Consider the following 20,680-nt stretch of genomic DNA (forward strand, 5'->3'; position numbering starts at 1 on the left):
AGCACTAGCAGCCATCCTTGCTAGCATTAGCAATAACTCAGGTTAGCTGTAGCGTGTGCTTGCGTTGTTTAGAAAACAACTGCAAAATCTTTTTTTAACCTTTCACATGTTGTTCTAGGAGGCCAGATAAACGGGCCTATTTACACATTTTAACAGCCAAATAGTGTTGCAGAACTGAACAATAGTACCTATTAGCAATGTAAATGTGGTTTTAAAAAGAAAAAAAATGGGGAAGGTTTATTTTTGTAGATTTAAATCTGATGTTGTAATATTACAACCGTGGGTCTCTGGGGGTTAAGCAATGAGCATTACTGCCACCAACAAATATAAACTGCTGACATTGAAAATGCCAGTTTAGGGGTGTTTAAGTTCAAGATGTGTCATGAACATCAAAACCAGCTTTTCCCAGAATAAACAGTTCCTCAGTGGCCATTACATTATTACTAATTTACACAAGAGAGCAGGTCAGCGATGGCAGACATTTTGGTGCAGCCCAAGCTGCCTTTCTTCAACAGCAACGCAAATGTGGTTTGAAATTCTTTGACCATTCTAATATTTATACAGAAGCAAATTTCACATGGATTGGCCTACTTGCTGTAAAGATGAAAATTCTTTTGTCCACCTTTAGGTGTGGACTGATGCTGCCACCCAAATATTCTACTCTTTGGGAGCTGGATTTGGAGTGCTCATTGCATTTTCCAGCTATAACAAGTTTAACAACAACTGCTACAGGTAAGGGGTTTAGAGTGGGATGCAAAACGAGCCCACAGCAACATCCTGATTGTTCAAAGCAGCCCGTCTTTTCCATAATGTAACTGGATAACACAGGAGAAGTGATGCTAATCTGTCTATCTTACTGGGGTGTTTGGAGGACAGATGAAGGACCGGCCAGGGAGGGTTGCCATGTAATAGCCAAAAGCAACATGATTGTTTTGCTTTGTCTTAGAGCTGCTATTTCTTAAAAAAAAAAAAAGAAAAAAAGGAAAGGTTGTGAACTTTTCTTTCATGATGTGGTGGAGTTGATAAAATCAGATGTTTTTGTCCAGAAAAAACAAAAACAAAAGACAGATTCTTGAAAAGTTTTCGTTCAGATGATTTAAACCCTACAGTAAACTGGATGTATTGTTTATTACCAATGGGTGTTGGATAAAGTGTCACCATAGTGCCTCAGCAGCATAACTAATGTTCCTCTCTGTGGTTTGAGTTTTATGGAAGCATTCTCTACTTGTCTTGTCTCATTTCCTCGACCCATTTCAACCCTAGAATGGGCCTCTTCTTCTTTCATGTTCTATTTAAAACATTTTCTGATGACAAAAGAAGTGTTTGTGACATTTTTAAGTTTTATTTTTACAAATATACTAATTTGAACTTGACAAAAAGGCTGCAGTGTGAAGGAGAAAAACCAACATCAGGAAAGCAAGTAGAGAAAACAGGATTGTGTTTGAATGCTGACATCAAGGGTAGAAGTCTGGCCTGTACTCTGCAAGAACAGCAGTTTCTTTTTAATGAAGATGTCTGAAACATGTCCACAGCCCACACTCAATAGGAACAAAAGGAAAGAAGAGGGGAAGTCAAATGGAAGGAAATAGTTCATTGAGAGGTTTCTGCGTTCTAAAGCCAGGAGGTGGTCGAGGTCAACGCGACTCCTGAGCCTGAGATCAGTGGACTCAGTGGTCTCCTTTAAGAAGCTGCTGAAAGCTCACCTGTTCAGGCTTTGGTGTGACTTTCTGTTGACTCTTCTTCACTAGCGTCTGCCAATTCTGTCTTTCTCAGCAACCCGTGATTACCCTTTTTCTTAGTCACTTTTATCGTATTTTTCCTTATTTTTTAAATATATTTTTAATAATTTATTTTTATATTTTGTTTTTGTGAAGCACCTCATGATATTTATTTAGAGAGTTACTGTATAAAAATAATTCTTCTTCGTTCTTTTAAAAAAGGGATGCTAAGTTATGAAACACTTCTATATTAATGCATTATTTAATAACTTCCTATTTTTCATCTTTTCCTTATTTAGGGATGCTATCTTGACCAGCACTGTGAACTGCGTCACCAGTTTCTTCTCAGGGTTTGCCATCTTCTCTGTGCTCGGATACATGGCTGAAAAACGTGGGGTGGATATTAAAGATGTTGCAACAGATGGTAAAAATTTCTCATGCAAACATGTTTAGCTTAGACTCAGACTGTGGGATGCTGTCATATTAGTTTGAATGAATTGTTTTGGTTGGTCAGCCTGCTTTGTGTTGATATCACTTTCCGTCTGGGATTAATAAAGTATTTTTGAATTGAATTTAATTGAATAATAAAAGTGACTTGTTTTTCATTTAGGTCCAGGTTTGGTGTTCATCATCTATCCAGAGGCCATTTCTACACTACCTGGATCAACATTTTGGGCGATTGTGTTCTTCATCATGTTGGTAACTTTGGGCCTCGACAGCTCTGTGAGTACCAGAACTACGATGATTAACCCAGGCGCGTTGAAAGCTTTTCAAAAGTGTGGGGGATGTTGTCTGTGGATGTCATCAGTTGTTAGGGATGGGTACCTTTGACATTTGAATCGATTCAGTACTAATTCCCGGTACCTACGAATCGATACCGGTACGTAACGGTACCAATTTTAGATACTTTTGAGTGTTTATTATTTTAATTCTCTTTTATAATTAAATATATATTTTTCTCAATACATAACAATACTTGATAAATATCACGATAAATAACATACAACTGTTTGTATTTTAACATCGTCCTTGTAGTTTTATAAGCTGATAATTAAACTGAAGCAAACATCTTGACTGTGAACTAAATTTACTGTGTATCTTCATTCCTTTTGCCGTCTTTTTTCATTTGATTTTTCCTACTGGGAAGTTAGAATTTCCGAGGAGAAAGCGAACGCACCATTAGCTGATAACAACGGTAGCAATGGAAGCTAAGATATCAAGCTAACGTTATCTTAAACGGTTTATTTAGCTGCTGGAGCAGATTAAAACGATGATGCCTCACACTTAGATCGTTGTCGCTGGTTTCATCTTCACCCAATCACCCGTCGCATTTAGTAAAGTGAAGCCAAACTTTAGAGCTCGTTCATGTTCTTCTTCTAGTCAGAAATTCGGAGTTCCGAGGAGAAAGCGAACGCACCATTAGCGAAACGGAAGCTAACATATCAAGCTAATTATATTTACCTACCGGAGCAGATTAAGATGAGGATGTCTCACTTAGATCGTTGTCGCTGGTTTCATCATCACCCAGTTACCCATCACATTTAGTGAAGTGGACCCAAGCTTTAGCGTGCGTTCTTTCTACCATGCTGCTCTGTTTACAACTGGCTCGCAGCGAGCGATGACAAAACGCTCTTGCGCATGCGCAGCTGTCTTGGCAAGTTCTTGTTATGAAGGACGGGTACCGAAACGAGGCGCCGTTTGAAATGACGTGAATCGGTGCTCAGTCGGTACTATGGAATTCGGTCGATACCTTAAAAAGTACCGAATTCGGTACCCATCCCTATCAGTTGTAAATTGAAACTCAACCTCAATCCAGTAACAGGTCCGCGCATAATTCACTGAAACAAAGTCCTTCCAAAAACATGCTTAATATTCACCAATGTATAAACTGCACACATGCAGAACGGGAAGAACTAATCTTCCAAACAACAGAACCCAAGTTTTCTCCATCAACATCACCCAATTCAACAGTAAGCTGTTAAATCAAAAAGACGTAAAAAGACACTAAATACGCATTTAGAGGAACACACAGTAGCGACAATCCAATATCCTATCCACAGAATCCTCCGTTTGAATTAAAGCCCAGGCTCTTCTCTTTCCAACAATATTCATGCACTCTACGTGCAGAATTCACAGAGCCAGCAGCTAACAAACCACAGCTCATTTCATGACGTGAAAAGCATAAATTCAGTCTTACCTTTGTTGATTCATGGTCATAATCCATGTTCTAGTGAAAACAATCCAATCCCTTTGTGTAATCCATCTTCACAACATCACACAAAGCTGATTCGTGGCTGTTTTAGCTTGCATCCATCCGACGCCAAATCCCCAAAAAATAGCCTAAAAAAATCAAAAGCAAGCAATTCTATTGGCTTGAACGGCTTCAATAATCTAACGGCGGGGTCCGGAGAGACTCTCCTGAATAAAGTGTAGTTCCAGCACAGTCCACCAGCGCACAGGTGTACTCGGGTAGAGGCGGGGCGGTTTCGACAAACTTTATTTGTCACTGAATGTTAACAAAGCTGATTTTAAAGGTGGACAACAAAAACTATTCCGCAGAAGGAGCGTTCAATTATTCCTTTTACAAGTGGCACACTGTGGCATTTGAAACCTCGCCTTAAGTGTGCATATATTATAAACCTCTGAAAATTATTGTTCTTCACTTTATCAAACTCAGACTTTGTACAGCTAATGTCAAGATGTAAAATTGTGAATTCAGTGAAATTTAAAACTACTGATGCATTTTTCCAAAGAGGTATTCATCCTGAAATCAAACATTTCAGGCAAAATTATCAAAAGAAAAATAATCAACTTTTTTACAATGTTCCTTGTCCATTTACACTTCATCAGCAACACGTATTCTAATATTCACACATCTGAACAAATCCCACAAGAATTCCTTTTATAATGAGACCAAAAGTAAAGAAAAAGACATTGTGGTTACAGGAAAACAGCCATTAAAGTGTGGGCATGTTATTTATTTTTATTTTAACAATGCCATCAAATGGTTTGTTACATTCACTTACTGTTTTATAAGAACGTATTATGAAAGTAACATCAAAGTAGTCAAAAGTAGAGAATGGTGGTGGTGATTATGAGTATCAGGACACTAATAAACAATATTACAAGACATTAAAAGACAAATCAACAACACTTTAGGAAACAGGGGTTAACTAACATGCAAAGTCTGATTTATGAAATACTAATGATAACAAATTTATGAATGACCTGAGTACATTACACATCTCCAAAAATTAAAACTTATTGTGTTATTTCCTCCCGTTTGCATCCAGTTGGAACCATAAAATTAGATACAGCTCAAGGTACGACCTATAAAGTACATTACTTGCAAAATGAAGAATTTAGCTGTACATTCTTTGGATTCAAAAACAAAACAACAGGGGGGTAAGATTCAACAAATACCTCGCAGAAGTGAAAACCTGTTTCATATGAACTGTGGTAACTGAGTAGGTGAGATAAAACTGTATTATTTTAAAAAAAGCATCTCCACAGCTGTAATCATCACACTGGATGAATCCAAAAGCAAGACGTCCAACACTTATCTGTAATTCAAGTTATTTTCAAGAACATTCTGTGTAACATCTTTGAGCTAGACACCAGCAGAATGCAGTTTTGGGCAGTTTTGTAAAGAAAATGTGAACTTAGCCCTACAATAACCATTCTGTCCTCCATCCATTCATCCATTTTCTGTACCCACTTATCCTCGCAGGGTCGCGGAGGGCTGGTGTCTATCTCCAGCTGTCTCCGGGAATGCAGGCGGGATACCCTTCTGTCCGCTTTTGCTAAATATTTTATGTTTCATAAAAAAACTGAAAAACATAAAATGTGAATTTATAATCTTGTTACATTCATCAAACAGTTGGACTTACTTTATATCTCTTGGCTCTCAATTAGTGTACATAGGATAAACATATGTGCCATACCTGGGTATGAAATATAATAAAACTGCCCTATTCTGCCCAGCTGTGTGCATCAGGTCTGTTTTTTTTCTAGAATAATGAAAACTGGTGAAAAATAGGTCTAAATCAAAACCAGCTTTAACTTAATTTTTATTTAAATGATACAGATTTAATCTGATGATGAGAGGTGCGCTCTAACGTGTAAAAGGCCTTAACCTATTAAAGTGAATACCTAGGATAGCCTAATAATTAAGTAATAAGATAACCTCAATAGAGCCAGCAGATATAAAGTCAGTGTGATAAAATAAACAAGATTTATTACAAGTTCACATTTGATGTTTTTATGTTCTTTTATGAAAGATACTGAACCTGGTTTGTTGCAAAACAGGAAAGGATGTTTATTATAGTGATGAGTTCACATTTTCTTCAAAAAACTCAAAATCTCGCTGTAAACAAAAACCCTACAGCGAGGGAAAACTGTTTCCTCTTACATGAAATAGCCAAACGTGGGAGAGCCCTTCCAGCGAATCAGAGGCGAGAAAGGCGGGACCTTCCTTGGACATCCTAGGATTCCAAATGACACCACCGGGGACCGCGGGGTAGCCCACCCGCACTGCTGACTGGCTTCAGTGCAAGGCGGTAGTCATACTGGTTGCCTGTGGAGATCTTATGGGCCATTCCCATCTTTACCGGGTCGGCCCGGGCCGAGTAGCCCCAGTCTGGCCCGGTTGATTCCACACATCCTTGTCTTAAGCCCATGTGGGCTGATTCTACCCACCAATCAGAGGCTTGCTCTAATGGAAGGTGTGAATTTGCTGTCAGCAGTGGGTGTGTTGGCCCTGGTCGGCCTGAAGCAGACCCCCTCGAGAAGAGGGCTGAGAATGAGCCTTGGTTGGCCCGGAAAAATACCAGGCCACCCAGATATGTAAACAACCTACGCTACCCGGCCCGGGCCGACCCGGTATGGATGGGAATGGCCCAATAGTATGGACTGGGACTTTTCAACTACAAGCAGAGCCAGACCGCTGTGACGGGAGCTCTGGCCCTTCAGATCAGCTCATTCTCCACAGTTGGAGATCAGCAGGACATTAGCTATATGCGAACCCAAAGCTTACAGAGTTTTTCCGGGTGTTTATAACAAGAAAGATGTGGTAGAGGGACTCGGACGGGAAGGCACCTCCGGCCTGCTCAGTTACAAAATAGTTAAGCTGACCGAGGATATCGGGTTTCGCTTAGTCCACCGGTGTCAACGCACAAGGCTCTGGGATTCAGCTCACGGTTTCGTGTCGCGCTCCTGACCGGAGGATCTTTCACCGCGGTGGACCAGCAAAGCCCTATCTTCGGTTAGATACCCAGCAGCCACACCCACAAGTTATATTTCAACTGATTTCAACCCATCTTAGACCAAGCAGTGTAATGGTAAACATATAGAAATTCCCTCCATTCAACCAGCAAACTAACAGTGAGAACGCCTGTGTGGAGGCTCTGGTTCAGTACCAACCTGTAGTAGATGACCTGATCACAACTTTTAAGAAAAAATCACTGGAACTCTACATCTCACAAACACCAGAGTTGTGCTGTGCAGGCAGACAGAGCCACTGCTTCTCAGCTCTTTAAACCGGTGATCATTCAGGGAGAGCAGGTTGAACAGGTGGCGAGTTTTAAATATTTGGGGGCTCAGATAGATGCTCATCTGTCCTTTCAACAACACTCAGACTCCATTCACAATAAAGCCCTCCAGCGCCTCCATCTCATCAGGAAATTAAGGGATTTTAATGTCAGGATAAACATCATAACTATGGTCTACCATCAATCATATAATCCATTTTAATGTTTAACTTCACATCCTGGTTCAAGTTTCTCACTTGTAAGCACAAAAATAAACTGCAACGGATCACACATCAAGCAGGCAAAATAATGGGCTCACCACAAACCCTCTTTCCCTTCTGTACGAGCGCTCTGTGATCAGGAAAGCCACACTGATCACAGAGGAACCTCCTCATCCCCTCCACCATTCCTCCAGTCTTCTCCCACCAGGTAGGAGATACAGAATCCCACCGTCCAAAACAGCAGTCCATAAGAAATCATTCATCCCATCAGCAATCTGCCCAGAACAGACACAGAACTTCAAAAACCCGTAAATTATTTGATGTGTTTTAGGCACATAGTTGTGTCTTTGGTTTCATGGCTTTCAAGCTTATATCTGTGTTTTTAGTTGTTTTTATGAATTTTTTAATTGTATTTCCTGTCTATGAAAGTGTGAATGATGAGGTGGATGACGATGAGCCCTGTTGAAAGACACATTTCTGTAACCACTTGGTGTCAGACAAAGTTTTTCTATTCTATTCTAAATGTGGTCGAGCGACTCAAAAGTAAAGCAGCATCAAGTAAAAAAGCTGCAGTGTTTCTGTGATCTCCCTCAGAAATCCACTAATGACCAGCATGACTACAGCCTGGCATCGGAGCCGGTCCGCGTGTCGGCTGCCTCGGGAGACGGGAACAGCCAGCCGCCTGTTTAAGCAACTCGTCTTGGGCAGGAGACAGGAGACGGGCATCCGCTCAAGTTTCTTATCCAGCTGCAGCCCCACTAACGTGTTTGACCAAACAGTTAAATGACACAGCACAATTCAATTCCGTTTATTTATAAAACGCCAATTCACAACGAGTCATCTCAAGGCACTTCACAACATCAACGTTCCAGCTGAGTTCAGTTTTTTTTTCTTTTTTTGTTTTGTTTATTTGACCATAAATGGTAATTGGCCTGTATTTATATAGCACCTTCTAGAGTCTTAGAACCCCCCAAGGCGCTTTACAGCACAATCAGTCATTCACACCCTGGTGGTGGTGAGCTACACTGCCGTTGCTCACGTGAGCGTTAAAGTCCCCCAGCAGAACGAGGGAGTCACCGGAAGGAGCGCCCTCCAGCACCCCCTCCAAGGTCTCCTTAAAGGGTGGGTAGTCTGAACTGTAGTTTGGTGCATAAGCACAGACCACAGTCAGAACCCGTCCCCCCACACGTAGCGGAGGGAGGCTACCCTCTCGTTCACTGGGGTAAACCTCAACGTACAGGCACCAAGATGGGGGCAACTAGTATGCCCACCCCTGCTCGGCGCCTCTCAGTGGGAGCAACTCCAGAGTGGTAGAAAGTCCAACCCCTCTCAAGGAAACTGGTTCCAGAGCCAGAGCCATGCGTTGAGGTGAGTCCGACTATATCTAGTCAGAACCTCTCAACCTCACACACCAACTCAGGCTCCTTCCCCACAAGAGAGGTGACATTCCATGTGCCAAGAGCCAGCTTCTGTAGCCGAGGATCAGACCGCCAAGGTCCCCGCCCTCGACTACCACCCGTCACACACTCCACCCTACCCCTTTGGCCCCTCCAACGAGTGGTAAGCCCTTAAGAAGGGGGACCCACGTTTCCTCTTTGGACTAACCCTAACCCTTTATCGTACTCAGCAACAAACTCAAATGTACATATTTAATGTGAATCTGAGATGCACTGCATCTGTTACCGATCCAATTATTACAATATTAAAGATAATATTTCTAATAAAAACAAATTATATGTATATTTTCCACAATAACATTAATAATAATAACATTAATAATAATAATAATAATATCACACTGTCCTCATTCTCTTTAACAAAATTTCATCCAGTGCTCGGCAGCCTCGCCTCTGTCAGTGCGCCCCAGAGCAGCTGGGGCTACAATGTAGCTCATCACCACCAGTGTGTGAATGTGTGTGTAAATGGGTGAATGACTGATTGTGTTGTAAAGCGCCTTGGGGGGTTCCAGGACTCTAGAAGGCACTAAATCAAATAAAGCTCATTCATTTCATGTGTAGTCAATCCTGAACGCTACACGAGACATACACTTCTCACGAGTAAGAGCCCAAAAACAAAGACGATTCTATTCTAGTGCTCCAATGAAAGCAGGGTTGACATTTCTTTTAAAAACCACAGGAAGTTTTTTCCCCTGCAGGAGAAATAAAGGGGAACCATGGCCGTTTTCAGTATGACTGTAGCTCCAAACAAACGGCTGCGATCTGACTGGAGACTAAACTGTTTCCTTGTGAGGAACGATCAGAAAGGATTGGCCTGATTTGCCTCACTTAAACTTCCCAGAACAGACTTGCAGCTGCAAAGGTTTAATCTTGAATCTGAGGCTGAATACATATGCATAATGCTGCTACGTTATTTCTTCTTGTGTTCAAAGCATGTCCCAAAAAACTGTTTTAACTTCACATCAAAAAGCATAAAAACCAAAAGACATTTTCCAGAGCATTTGGATTCAATCAGTTTAGCTAAAATGACTGAATTCACTTAGTTTTTGGAAAAATCAAGACACTGTTTCATACATTAACATTTCTAATGTGTTCGAGCTTCATCGCCCGTCCTTCGTAGTCCAGTTGTTGTACCACAACAAACCGTTGCTCCAGGCCCATAATAATGATAAACGACCCGCACGTGTGTAATGCTTTTTAGAGTCAGAGGACTCCAAAGCGCTTTATACTACAGTGTATCATTCACCCATTCACACACAATACTTCGTTTTCTTCTAACAACCTGATAAATATGTACAGCCAGTATTAAGTATGAGTATATTTCATTTCAAGATGTGATTATAACTGGGCCAAACTGAATTGTTGGTGCATAAAAATGATTCATAGATCGTGTCTAGATGTGTGTGCCGGAATGAAACGCATCAAAACGAATCCATACCCAATCTGAATTGTGTTGTTGAGATATGAAAAAATAATCACTCATTTATCAGTTTTATCAGCTGACGGCTTTTGATGTCTGGTAATACATTTAGCCTATTTTCATGATAAATTACAAACCTGTGACCTAAAGTACTATGACACCTAGGAATAATGACATTTTCTTAATTCTTCATTTTTGCCAGGGTAAATATGATAACAGATAACAGAAAAACGCATCACATCAAACCAAAGCTGCTAAAGATGCTTGACTATTGATGAGGGTGTTGACCTGGCACGTGGCCTCTGCTGAAACTTAATTTATAAATATGTTCATTTGTGAGTGGCAGAAATGTTTGGACTGGCATGAATAGCTCACATGAGAATGAAGCATTACATCCTTCCTTAGGTTTTTTTTTTACGACGTTGCTTTATGTGTTGGAACGGGTCTCTGTGAAAATAAGAATGAGATTAGCAATAATGTATAAATAAATGACAAAATAAAGGAAGACTGTTGTAGCTCCAACTCCAACATTTATTTTGTTTGACTTTTAGATAATATGATTTTAACGGATGTAATGTCAGTGCTTTAAACCATGATCCGTAGTCGGTGACGGGTTTAGCTCACCTCATGTTTTCCTGTGAGGTTTAGCATTGTTTGTCATTATCACATAAACTATATTATAAGGTTTACCTTTGCCTTACACAAACATGGTATTGCATTATAAAAATGGCTGCATGGTGGTTCAGCAGCTTAGCACTGATGCCTTCTCAGTCCCTACACCCCCAGCAGGTCCCTGAGGTCCAGTGACCAAAGCCTACTGGTTGTGCAGCACCAGGCTAAAGGTCAAAGGTGACAGATCATCTGCTGCTGTGGCCCCCAGACTCTGGACCTCTCTCCCCCTGAGCCTGAGATCAGTGGACTCAGTGGTCTCCTTTAAACTCACCTGTTCAGGCTTTGGTGGGATTCCATCACCTCCCTCTCCTTGCTCTGCTCTAATCCCGTCTTTCCTGGGATCCACTGATTTCCCTCTTTCCTAGTCATTTTCTCTCTTCCTTTCCTTACAGTTTTTTTTCCTCTCCTTTGAAACATATTTTAATCATTTTAGAAATTTTTTTATACTTTATTTTTTGGTTTTGAAGCGTCTCGTGATTTTTATCTTGAGAGGCGCTGTAGAAAAGATTGTCGTCTTCATGAAGGTCCTGACTGCTGGCTGCATGTTGCTGCATGTCCTCTAGAATTTCCTCTCATAGTCCAAGAAGATGCATTTTGGGTAAACTTCAACTCTAAATTAATTGTGGATTTTAGCATGAAGGATATTGTGTTTCTATGTGGTCTTGGTGGACTGGTGATCAACAAATGATTGCTGGAGATACTTAACATGCTTCATCTATCACAAGCTATAATAATAAATCCATCAGCTGACTCGACAGAGTTGTTAGTTTCAGGTATCCCGATGAATAAACAAACATCTTTGAAACCCAGAAGCCCCTCTCCAGCTATTTCTTATGCACAAAACGGGCAGCTGGACCTAACCAAGTTAACACTTTCAGAACAAAGAAATTCCATATTGGGGCGACGGTGGCACAGGAGTTAAGTGCTCGCCCCGTAATCGGAAGGTTGCAGGTTCGAGCCCCGCTCAGTTTGTCGCTGTCGTTGTGTCCTTGGGCAATACACTTAACCCGCCTTGCCTGCTGGTGGTGGTCGGAGGGACCGGTGGCGCCAGAGCTCGGCAGCCTTGCCTCTGTCAGTGCGCCCCTGGGCAGCTGTGGCTACATTGTAGCTCATCCCCACCAGTGTGTGAATGTGTGTGTGAATGGGTGAATGACTGATTGTGTTGTAAAGCGCCTTGGGGGGTTCCAGGACTTTAGAAGGCAAATACAGGCCATTTACCATATTTTAATGTCCACTTGTTCTGCAGATGGGGGGCATGGAGGCCGTCATCACAGGCCTGTCGGATGACTATAAGATCCTCAAGAGGAACAGAAAGACCTTCACCTTCATCATAGCTTTTGGAACATTTTTCATCTGCCTGCTCTGCGTCACTAATGTCAGTATCAGCTGTCACTGTTGCAATGCTTATTCATTTAACTGATTTTTATCAACAAAAAAGAAGCTAATAAGATTTTCAGTATCTGATTAGATAAATATTTCAAGTTCAGCAGGCCGGTGATAAGCTAGAGGTTTAAACTGCTCTCAACCCGAAACTCATGATGTGCTGTCGTCACAGAAAAACAGCTAACGAAATATTAATTCAATTCAATTCAAATTGAAAAATACTTTATTAATCCCAGAGGGAAAGTCATGTGTATGTTTATTTATTTAGCAGACGCTTTTATCCAAAGCGACTTACAATTTATAACCTGTAGGGCATGTTGTGATCTGTGGGGGAAACCGGAGTTCCCGGAGGAAACCCACGCATGCATGGGGAGAACACGCAACTCCACGCAGAAAGGCCGCAGCCGAGTTTTGAACCTGCGACCTTCATGCTGCGAGGCAGCAGTGCTAACCACTGCGCCACCATGCAAATTCAATTGTTTCAATACACACAATTCCAAGATCAGACATATATACATAAACACATGACAAGAATTGGTGACTGTGGTCATTCGCAACACGAGTCACGCTACCGTTATAGATCAAGAGGGTTTATATGAGGATTGAGTCAGGGGAGGGGAAAAAAGGCACTTCAGAGCTACCCTCAACAGAGAGGATAGCTTTGCTATGCAAAAAAACACCTCAGACAGATGTGCACACAGACTTCACACGATACATAAGTGTCCACCAGGTGGGGCGGTAGGGTTGGGACTCTCCTCACTTCAGAGTGTGCAGCCGCAAAAGCAGCGCTCATCACCTCCGTTTGGACAGGGGAGGGAGATAATGGGTTAGAGAGCACATTGAATCCTTGAGACGGTTCCACGGCCTTCACCGGTCACTGTCCCGCCCAGGCTGGGATAGGGAGAAAGAGTTTCCATAGCTACAGCAGCATTCCACATTTCTTCTGAGGGGAGTTTTCACTTCAGCCTCACAGGCTTCAAGGGCACCAGATTCAGATAGCAAGAATTGGGTGCAGGCAGAGATAATTTCCTCTCTGGCTTAGAGTTCTGTTGGTCTTCAACCCCTCCAGGTCCAATAATGGCGTAATCAAACTATTCCAATCCGTGCTGATCCGTCAACTTTCTCCTTGATGGAATCCACCTTCTGTGCCAGAGCCTGAATCTCAGCCAAAGTTCCAAGCTTACGACTCATCTCGACAATTATATGAGTTTGTGAGTTTACACCCGATGCATTCCATCCCTGAGCTTCGGGATTGAGCCAATATTCCTCGAAAGCTCATTAATTTTCTGGTATGCCAGATAACCGCTCAGTCCAAACAGCAGGAATCCCGACACCAAAATGACAAATATCCAGACATCTTCAGAATCCTCCACAGACAGTTGAGAGAGGCAGATCAGCAGTTTCCAGGAGTCCATGATATGCCCAGCTGGCTCTTTCCCAGAGGGGCATCCGGGAGCCCCTTCTCCCGTTCTCATCATAGAAAAGATTTGGTCAATCACGTTAAGAGACCAACTGACCAGATCCATGTTTAATAATTTCCAGTTTCCAGAACAAATGCAGAGAAGAGCAGTGCACAGGCAGACAGGACAGAGAGCCTTGGGAGGAGAAGGGAGGGAGGGGAGAAAAAAAGCATCTGTACTCTCCAAGAGCCAGAAGAAGAAACGGATCAATCATCAGAGGAGCTCTGATGAGAAGATAGAGTTCAAATTAATCTATTTTCAGGAAGCCAACAGTTAGTTAATTCAAGTGCATTTCTACTCACATGGAAGCATGAACACCATAGAAGCTGACCGAGACACAAACGTTCAAACCCCAAAGGTTTATTTCAATTAATCTATTCTTCAAATTTTATCTTTAAAGGTTTTAAGAGAGAGAATGAATCATTTTGCATTAAATGTTCCTGATAAAGTTGCAGTACTTACTTTAATTATACTCAGAGTATCTATGGTCAGTTCCACTTAAGGAGCTAAGGGCACATTTGGTTTCAGAGTAAGCCAGTCTGCTTATCTTCAAGCATCTTTTATTTTCCTTTCCTCCTCTGCAGGGTGGGATGTATGTCGTAACCCTGTTAGATAAATATGCAGCAGGGACTGCGATACTATTCGCTGTTCTGATTGAGGCCATCGGAGTGGCGTGGTTTTATGGTAAGTAATTCAACACTATTTGTTTTATTGTTTTTATAAAATAAAGGAAGAAAAAAACGTGTTCATAGCTTCTATGTCAATAGCAGGCAGAAAAGTAAAGTTCAAAATGAGTAACAGCATGAAATCTTGTTGAGATGATAGAACAAAAGCATCAAAGTCCCAGTTTTCAGTTTGTGGTTGAAGCTGAACGCTTTCATCAGTCGATGGAGGAAGCCCAGCAGGAACTGCATTCCCTCCTTTGGTTCAGTGAAACAGAATTCTTGGAACAGGAAAACTTTCTTTGGCCTTTAGTGATGGAACACGGATCATGTGTTACTTCACTCTCCACTGTAACCATTGAACTTGGCATGCTCTCTGCAGGTGTTGATCGCTTCAGTGAAGACATTGAGCGAATGATGGGCTTCAAGCCAGGACTGTACTGGAGACTGTGCTGGAAATTTGTCAGTCCAGCTTTTCTGTTGGTAAGGAAAAACTAATGCAGTCTTGGAAGATTTGTAACTGCCGATGAGCAAATGAGACCCTGTTTGATACGCTGTTGTCTGCCTCACTCGTAAGATTTAAAGTAAAGTTTTATTTGGATTAATCTGAGAATGAACAGCCAGTTTGATATAACAGAAACCAAAGAGGTTGATTCATTAATCAGAAACCAGGCATGAACAAGTAACCAGATGGATGATGAGGCAGTTTGGTACCCACCTCCTGTTGAGCTTCTTGGGGGTAGCAATTGGCTCTGATCACATTCATCCAGGGCTGTGTCCAGACCGCCATGCGGCCATTATAGTGCAAATGGCTGTCTGCATCCTCCCCGTGGAGGTTTGCGGAGGTAAAGATAGCATTTCATTATCTTTTATGGTAAATTTAACTCAAAATGAACAAAATAGAAGTGAATAGTAGCATGATTAGACTGGCAGACCCAAATGTATTGTGAGAGACTGCTTGGAAAATCTGGCAGCTTCAATTCCCACCTCAGAGAATTTCAAACACATCTGAGGGAGACGAGGGACGTTGTGTCTGAGTGGTTCATGTTCTGTTCTTCCATCGTTGAGGCGGCCGAGTACAGCAGGGTAAGGCAACCCTGGTCCTAAAGAGCTGCAGTTCTGCCTGTTTTCCAACCATGCATGAACTTGCAGCTTCTAATTGGCTGAACACACCTGATCCAGATAACCAACAGCTGGAACAACAAAGATAGTTGGAAAACAAGCAGGACTGCGGCTCTGTAGGACCAGGGTTGCTTACCCCTGGAAAACAGGGAATCACACTCGTGAGCATCCCTGGTAAGGTCTATTCAGGGGTTCTGGAGAGGAGAACGAGATAGCAGATAGAAGTGGCTAAAATGAGTTTTCTCTGCAGGGTGTCTGGGCTCTCCCTTAGAGGTAGGGCGAGAAGCTCGGTCCTCCGGGAGGAGCTCAGAGTAGATACTCCTCCACATTGAGAGGAGCCAGTTGAGGTGGCTTAGGCATCTCATTAGGATGCCTCCTGGAAGTCTCCTTAGAGAGATTTTCCAGGCACGTCCAAATGGGAAGAGACCTAAAGAAGACCCATGACACGCTGGAGGGACTTTGTCTCTCCACTGGGCAGGGAATACCTTGGGATTCTCTCGTAGGAGCTGGCCCAAGTGGCTGGTGTTACGACCTGTCTAGGAGGGGGCAGGCCATAACATGAAGGATGGCTCCCATTTTTCGCAGATCTCAAGCAAACACCAATATTTTCTATTTATAATGATTTGTTTACAATATTTACAGAAAACTAAGAAGTCAGTTTGTTTAACCAAAGGTGATGGAGGATTAAAAAGCTAACACCTCTAACTGAAATTTACCCAACTTTCCAACAAAGTTCAACAACCAAACATAAATAAAAAAAATAATAAATAAAATGACGCTTATACATTTCTGAGGCTGACAGTAAGAGGGAGTGTCAGTTTGCTTCTCTGAGACGTAGAAGTATTGAAATCAATATGGAGTGAAACAATGATTTAGTGAAGGCTGGAAAAAAAAAGAAGGATTGTATTTATTTATTTTTTACTCAGCCGTCTGCCGCGCTGACCTACTGGAAGTAGTAAGGATGTGGCACATCTGTGTAAAATGGTTTACAGTAATCAATACAAATATAGATTAAATATGCATGACTTGTTTTTAAACTTCATAGAACATGTCGATGTAGTAAAGCGAACCTTCTCTGAGAGACAGTTTCGGGTCCGGAAGCTTCCTGTACATTTCTTGGGAGTTGTTGTTTATTAGGTCTAAATTCACAACAGGTGAAAAACATGTGCATGCATCACTTGATACTTCTGTCCAGTCTTTACAGCGGCTCCCATTTATAACGGCAACTGGACTGCAGCAACACAAATTAGATTGCATTTTTATCAAGAGCACACAGTGGAAGGCTTTTACAGTGCAAGTTCTGTTTAACCATCACCAGCATGTAATTCTAATATTCACATTACATCTTCTCTTTGTTGTTGTTTTGCTTCTTCTCACAGTTCGTGGTAATAGCCAGTACTCTGACATCGTCAGGTCTGAAGTATAATGATTACGTCTTCCCCGACTGGTCCAACCATCTGGGATGGATGGTGGCCCTGTCCTCCATGATGTTTGTTCCCTGTTATGCCATCTATAAATTCCTCACGGTGCCAGGAACGTTGAAAGAGGTCCGTATGAAAGTGTTACAGAATGTAGAGAAGTAAGACAACCTAATATGAACACCACAAGGTGAATCCAACTTTAATCTGAAGGGTCAGTAATGAACGGATCATAGTAAACACATTTTGTCTGTTTTTGCTGAAGTAGTGTACTGTATTGCAACACCTCACAGCAGAGTTCACAAACGCCATCATCAAATGATTCAAAAGCTTTGTCTTATCCCTCAGCAGCTGATTTGTGTCGTCTTCTTTCTGGTGACAAAAATTCCCACATCTCATTGGGATTTCCGGTGGATTTTTTCAGTTGTTCCTAATGTTTGATTGATTATGGGTCTTTATTTACATCTTTTTTTCTTGTAACTTAGTTCTAGGCTGTTTTAATCCTTCAGGGCCACAAAGAAAAGATAAATCAACATAGATCTAAAATGTTTAATGGTTTGTCTGTAAAGACTGAAATTTGTACTGCATGATAATGGTTTGTAGATAATCAATGAATTCATTCATGCATTAGTGTATTTATGATGTGTTTTACAGAAAATAGCCTACTGCATCACACCTGAACATGAACACCATTTGGTGGCTGAAGGAAATGTGCGGCAGTTTAAAGTAGGTGCAACTTTTGTGCTTTTAAATGTGGTTTTTTTTTTTTACATTTCCAATTTTTTAGCTAATACTCCTAAAAGTTGTCTAAAATCTCAAAGACAAAGTTTAATGAGAAACCATGTTTTACATGTTTTTTTAAAATATGAGTTTAACATGCAGACTAAACATGAAATTGGTCTTCTACTCCCGTTTTCTGCATTCGCCATTGGACTTTTTTTCTTTATTAATTGATCAAAAAATGTACTTCATACTAACAAACAAAGTTAAAAATAATTTTTGAAAAATCTCCATATCTCCACTGTCACTTGACACACTTGGATTTACCCATCTTGGCTCATGTCAGTGAAACCTGGTGTTGGTTTAGCATCCAAGAAACAGCAGAGCATGCTAGGCTAGTAGAAGCTAACCATTAGCATTAGCAACTCCACCAAACAGCAGAACTCTTCCAGGCTTGTGTTATTTGTGAAGATAAAATATCCACGTTGCAGAGCCAACTGAGTCAGTGGTAGAGTCGTGTTGCTGTTAGCCAATCAGAAGAGAGATGTCTGAATACCAGGAAAAAAGGACTAAACTAGTGAACTTTGTCTTTAAGGCGTATGCATCAGACAGATGCAATGCAGGTTTGAGCTTTTAGGTAATCAACTTCTGTACTAAAACAGATGCGAGATTCAGTGATTATGTTAACAGATGATGAGGGAACGGGAAGAAACATGGCAAAACATGTTAGATCACAAAACTAATGAGACTTTCATTTTTATATTGTATTTTTCCAGCTCAGACACTGGTTGGCCATCTGAACCCTAAAGCTCAGAGCTCTGCCATCCATCATCTGGACTTCCTGTGCGCCACCAGAACCCGGCCAGACAAGCAGAGCAGCAGACTCCAGCCCCTTCAGAAGCTTGTTCCTTCTCCCTGTGGATTCATCACACAATGCCTTGAGTGGCTCGAAGCACTTTTATTATGTCTGTTAGCGTCCTGAATAATCCTACAACAACTATTTATAAGGGAGGGCCAACACATTAGAAAATTAGCTGTTACTCCCCCAAACACGACATATTTTTATGTGTTTAATTAAAACTGAACTCATTGTTTTTGAAGACTGTCCTGAAGAGATAAAAAATAATCTGTGATATGATGCAAGTCCTTCTGTTTAACTCTGCAGGAGAAACAAAAATAGGATTTAGTGATATCTAACTCTGTTTAGTGTTTTAAAGTTTTTCTATTCGTTTAGCACAGCGGCTTATCTCTCTCAGTGCCTTAATGATTGAGACATTTCTTTTTTTTTTTTACAGTCTGTCCAAAAAGAAACAAGACTAAACTCATCTAACTCAGGAACCCACCAAAATCAAGATTTTTAAATGATTATTTAGAATAGCAATTCCTTGGCAATGACCTGTTTCACATCAAGAGATTGTCAAGTTATTTAACAAAATGTCACATTGTTCTCCAGAAAAAGGGAATAGAAACATCAGACCAGAAACGTCGCTGTAAACGAAAGGAAACATGAAGGTTGGTTTGTTCTTGGTTATCTTTTAAGGTGCAGAGTGAAAAAATGATACTGAAGCAGAAGTTGTTGTTTTTGCTCAGTCTTAACAACTCTTAAGTGGCTATTCCTTAAGAGGTGGTGAGAAAAAGCTGATCAGTCAACAGTGTGTAGTTTCTTAAGTGTGTGTGTGTGTGTGTGTGTGTGTTTTGTATTTATTTTTTTTCAACATCCTGTTTTTTTTGGTGTGTGTGTGGAACGAACAGTGGAGGGCTGAAAACTTTAAACATTCTTTTCACTGTGCTGTACATAAACTATGATTGCATCTTCATAGGAGCAACTTTTATATTTTCCTTTAAAACTCAGTAACTTGTCATCGTCTTCATCACCACTGAAGTGCCAACAAGTTCCTTTAGAAGTGATATAATTATTATAGATTTTGTTTCTTTTTTTATCATTATTTAATCGTTTTCGGGATGAAATTGAACCTCGAATAATAGAACACCCTTAATAAAAAGGAATAAAGCCACGAGAAAAATAAATAGGCAAAAATAAATAAATGTGGAATATATGAGAAAATATATCAATATATAAATATATTCTTTTGTTACATCTAATCTTGTATTTATCAAATTGTTTATAGCAAGTTGTGAATGTAAAGTATCTTAAATGTATCCGTCCACAGTCACACCATGGTGTTAGATGTATACCAAAGAGGAACTATGTTGACAAAAAATATATCTATATATACTTCAGTGTAACCTTGGGCTACTTTGTCACTTATACTTGTGAACAAATGAACCCTGGCTCTCCTGGATCATGTTTACAAAACTACCATGTACCATACCACTGTCCGGTTGAACGTGGGTGATAACTATCTATGAAGAAGTCTGAAGTATTCAAACTAAAGAAATAAAGACTTTGTTCTACACACACCTAAAGACAATATGTGTTGCCATTTGATTGCATGTTGTCAGATTTTACAGAACTCAGTGTTAGCCATTTTGATGCATGGCTCTTCGTACATCCGGTGTCCCACAAGGTTCCATCTTTGGCCCTTTGTAGTTTTTATTATATTTATTGCCTCGGTTGATGAGAAAAGAGACATTGATCTCCACTGCTCCACCTGTCCCTGAAACCAAACAACAAAAACTGTTCTCCACCTTTGACAATTGCTAAAATTAGGTCAAATCTTGGGAAGGCGAGGCAAGGCAGGGCAGCTTTATTTGTATAGCACAGTTCATACACAGAGGCATGGATGAACCGGGACTTTTAAATCCTAGTATTTTACCAAGATTTGTTTCTCAAGTTTTCTTTGGTCTTTGAGGACCTTGTCCCACTTTGCTTATGTGATCTAAAATATTTGGTTTGAAAACTTTCAACCAACAAATATCTTAAGCACCAAAACATTTA

General features: G+C 40.9%; 1 protein-coding gene across 1 annotated transcript in view; it reads left to right on the top strand.

Annotated features, from left to right (window-relative positions):
- The window catches only part of slc6a2 (solute carrier family 6 member 2), a 42,721-nt gene extending 23,992 nt beyond the window's left edge, over positions 1-18,729 (top strand). The window contains exons 6-14 of the mRNA XM_015952844.3: positions 629-732; positions 2,018-2,142; positions 2,329-2,441; positions 12,263-12,391; positions 14,444-14,543; positions 14,904-15,004; positions 17,023-17,190; positions 17,716-17,787; positions 18,558-18,729. Coding sequence (XP_015808330.1) covers positions 629-732; positions 2,018-2,142; positions 2,329-2,441; positions 12,263-12,391; positions 14,444-14,543; positions 14,904-15,004; positions 17,023-17,190; positions 17,716-17,787; positions 18,558-18,581 — 936 coding nt within the window. The 3' untranslated portion in view covers positions 18,582-18,729. The remainder of the gene's footprint in view (positions 1-628; positions 733-2,017; positions 2,143-2,328; positions 2,442-12,262; positions 12,392-14,443; positions 14,544-14,903; positions 15,005-17,022; positions 17,191-17,715; positions 17,788-18,557) is intronic.
- The last annotated feature ends 1,951 nt before the right edge of the window (positions 18,730-20,680 follow it).

This window comes from Nothobranchius furzeri, chromosome 9 (assembly GCF_043380555.1).
Source record: "Nothobranchius furzeri strain GRZ-AD chromosome 9, NfurGRZ-RIMD1, whole genome shotgun sequence".
Classification (NCBI taxonomy): Eukaryota; Metazoa; Chordata; class Actinopteri; order Cyprinodontiformes; family Nothobranchiidae; genus Nothobranchius; species Nothobranchius furzeri.